This window comes from Parus major, chromosome 23 (genome assembly GCF_001522545.3).
Source record: "Parus major isolate Abel chromosome 23, Parus_major1.1, whole genome shotgun sequence".
NCBI classification, from domain to species: Eukaryota; Metazoa; Chordata; class Aves; order Passeriformes; family Paridae; genus Parus; species Parus major.
The window spans coordinates 2,186,433-2,189,554 of NC_031791.1; the positions used below are offsets into that span (position 1 = coordinate 2,186,433).

Here is a 3,122-nt window from a genome sequence, read left to right on the forward strand (position 1 = left end):
AGGATGGAGAAGGGGGATCCAGGATGGGATGGAGAAGAGGATGCTCCTCCAGGGGATCCAGCACATCCACAGGGGGTGGCTCAGTGGGGTTATTTCCCCCCAGCGTGGCACAGGGCGCTGGCCAGGGGTGTCCCTGCAGAGCTGGCAGGGCTCAGTGCCACATTCCGTCTCTCCAGCTGCGATGGCCGCAGCGCAAACTCCGGCTCCTTCTCCAAATTACATTTGACATTCAATTAAAGGCTGGAGCGCCCGGGGGCTCAGTGTTATTGCGGAGCCGGAGCCACGGGGGCCACGCTCTGCCTCGGCCACCCCTCATTCCACGCCGCTGCCACCGTCCCCCCCCGGGTGTCACCATGCTGAGCTGCGGGGCCGCAGCACAGAGCGCCCTTCATGCGGCAAGGGGGGGTCCCGGGCTCCCACCTGGCCTCCCCCCGGCCCCCTTGGGTGGAGAATGGTCCCCTTTCAGGGGGATGGTGGCACACAGGGCCGGGGGGCTGAATGGCGCCTGTGAGCCGAGGCTTGGCGGGCGCCCAGCGCTGATCTCAGCGGCTCCTCCGCCGCAGCGACGTGGGGCTGGCACCTGCCCAGAGCCTCCCCACAGCGGTGACCCCAGGGTCCCCGGCGCCCACGTCATCCCCGCCGTGGGGAGGCTCTCCCGGGGGGATTCAGGGATGCGCTTGGAGGCACATGGGTGGGAAGCGTGGGTGGGTTGGAGTTTTGTGGGGGAGCTTTGGGTGTGTTCAGCTCTGGAGCTCCAGGCTCCAGTTAGTGTGCCCCCTCTAGAGAACTCCAGAAGGGTGACCCCTCTTTTTCATGGCCTCTGGGTGACTCTGCTATGTCAGCGAGGCCAAGCAGTTCCAGTTTTGGGTTTCCCTCACCCCAAACCCACCCCTGTTCACAAACCAACCCCCAGTGAGGCGCTGCCGGGACAAGGACACAACCAACCTTGGGATTTACCTTGAGGTTCCCCAAGGAACACCTCTGATGTCCCTGGAATCACCTCCAATCCTTGCACCCACCAGCTGTGCCGTGGCGGGGTGCTGGGGGACCCCCGGGCAGGATGGGGTGCGGTGCTGGGGTTGGCCACAGCCTCCTGGTGGTGACAGCCGAGGATTTAGTGCTCTCCAAAGGAAATTGAATTTGGTGTCTCTGTCGAACACAGCCAGGGAGAACGCCCTCGTATATCTTCGGGATTTATGGTTTTCCCCAGGCTCTTGCCGTGCTCTGTGTAATTCTGCTGTGGCATTCCCGGGGGGAGCGGGGGGTTTGGCCCTGTTGGGAATTCATCCCGGTGGCCCCACAGACCCCCCTGGGCATCTTCTCACTGTCCCTGAGTCCCCCTGTGTCTCCCATGCCAGCGGGAATTCCAGGCCCTGGAGTGGGATGTCCAAGGATCTGAGGGTGCCAGCGGGGAGCCCTGAAGGGTTAAGGCAAAGCTGGGTAAATTTGGGGCTTTTTGACAGCACAGTCAGTGCCAGAGCAGGCTGTGCTCCCTGCCTGGGGCTGGGTGTCCCCGCTCTGTGTCCCAGCGGGAGTCACCATGTGCCCAAAGCACTCTGCCAGTGCCAGGTGTCCCCGTGCCACCTCCTCTCCGTCCCTTGGGGACGTGTTTGGTTGGCAGCTCGACAAGGTGCTGGTGCCATCCCTGGCTGCTCCCCTGGCTGTCACAGCAGTGGGGTGAGCAGAGCATTTTTGGGGGTGACATCCCTGGGGTGGCATCAGTGGTGCCGTGTCCCTGTCCTCCACGGCCCATCCAGCAGGAACAGCTGGGATCGATCCAGGGGAGCTCCAGGGCCCAGGTTTGGGGACAAGAGTTCCTCTGGGGGACAGGGAGGTGTTCTGGGGTCTGGGGGAGGCCGAGGGAGGCGTCCCCATGTGCCTGCAGCCGCGTCCCCTGCCGAGCCCTGCACATGCCAGTTAATTTCACGCCAAGTGCTCTTGATGGATCACTTGTTATTTTTGGTGAGCCGAGACATAAATTTGTGCCACCTCACTGCAGAGAGCTGATAAGTGGGGACAGGAAAGCACCTCTGCCTGGCACAGTGGGGCACAGGCACCCTGCCTGCGCCAGGGACGTGGCACCCTGGGCTGGGGTCCAGCTGCCAACCCTGTGACACTTTTTGGGCAGATTTTGGGGGGCTGGGAGTGTGCTCAGTGATGCTCAGCCAGGACTTGCTCTCAGAGGTGCCATGGGTGGCCAGACATCCCTGGAATGTCCTACGCTGGTCTGCCCCCATCGCTGTCCCCCTGCCCACTCTCATTTGGGCATTTCTCTTTCTTAGGCAATGCGGTTGAGGAGAACCAGAAGGTGAAGACCCAGTGGCCACGGTCAGCGGATGAACCCGGGGTCTACATGGCCCAGACAGGTACCAGGAACAGGCAGGGGGACACTGGTGACACCGGGCTGGTGCACCTGGGGCAGGAGTCACAGAGATGGAGTGACTCCCTTTATCTTCCTGCCCACGGACTGCCTTAATTTGTTCCATTTATACATTTTTTTCCTCTGCACTTTCCTCCAAGGGTTGTAAAGCTTAAAAAAAAAAAAAAATCTATTAATTGTTTCATTCAGATGTATTTGTTTGGCAAACCCATCTGGGTAATTTGAGCGTGCTGCTCCCCCCTCTCCAGCCTCCCTGATTTATGGTTGGAGGGCTTGGAGGCGAGTGGGAGATGGATGGGCCCCGGCTCTGCTCCATGTGCTTGGCGTGCAGAATTCCTGGCCACGCTCAGCTGCTCAGGGGGGTTCTGCCCCACTGGGAGCTCCTGGGTGACCCCAGTGGTTACCCAGTCTCGGGGTCCCTGTGTGACACATAGCAACCCCAGCCTGTTGTCACCACCACGGGTGACATGGAGCCCGTGTCCTGCCTGTCTCCAGGACAAATGATCCCCTTTGGAGCCCTCCCCCATATATCCCTGTTTAATTTAAACGGATGGGCTCTGCTGTTGGGCTGTCCAAGAGCCTCAGAGACATCATCAACCTTAATAAGAGCCGGTTGTTGTAAATGTCAGTGTGTGACAGGGTGGGGAGAGGGAGCTGTGGAGGGCTGGCTGTGCTGTCCGTGCTGCCCACCCTGTCCGTGCTCCCTGCACTGCCCACCCTGCCCACTGCTCACACTGCCCAC

At 61.0% G+C, this 3,122-nt stretch overlaps 1 protein-coding gene across 1 annotated transcript in view; it reads left to right on the forward strand.

Moving 5' to 3' along the window:
* ADGRB2 (adhesion G protein-coupled receptor B2) overlaps nt 1-3,122 on the forward strand; it is a 65,566-nt gene that overhangs the window by 44,904 nt on the left and 17,540 nt on the right. The window contains exon 3 of the mRNA XM_033519617.1: nt 2,283-2,366. Coding sequence (XP_033375508.1) covers nt 2,283-2,366 — 84 coding nt within the window. The remainder of the gene's footprint in view (nt 1-2,282; nt 2,367-3,122) is intronic.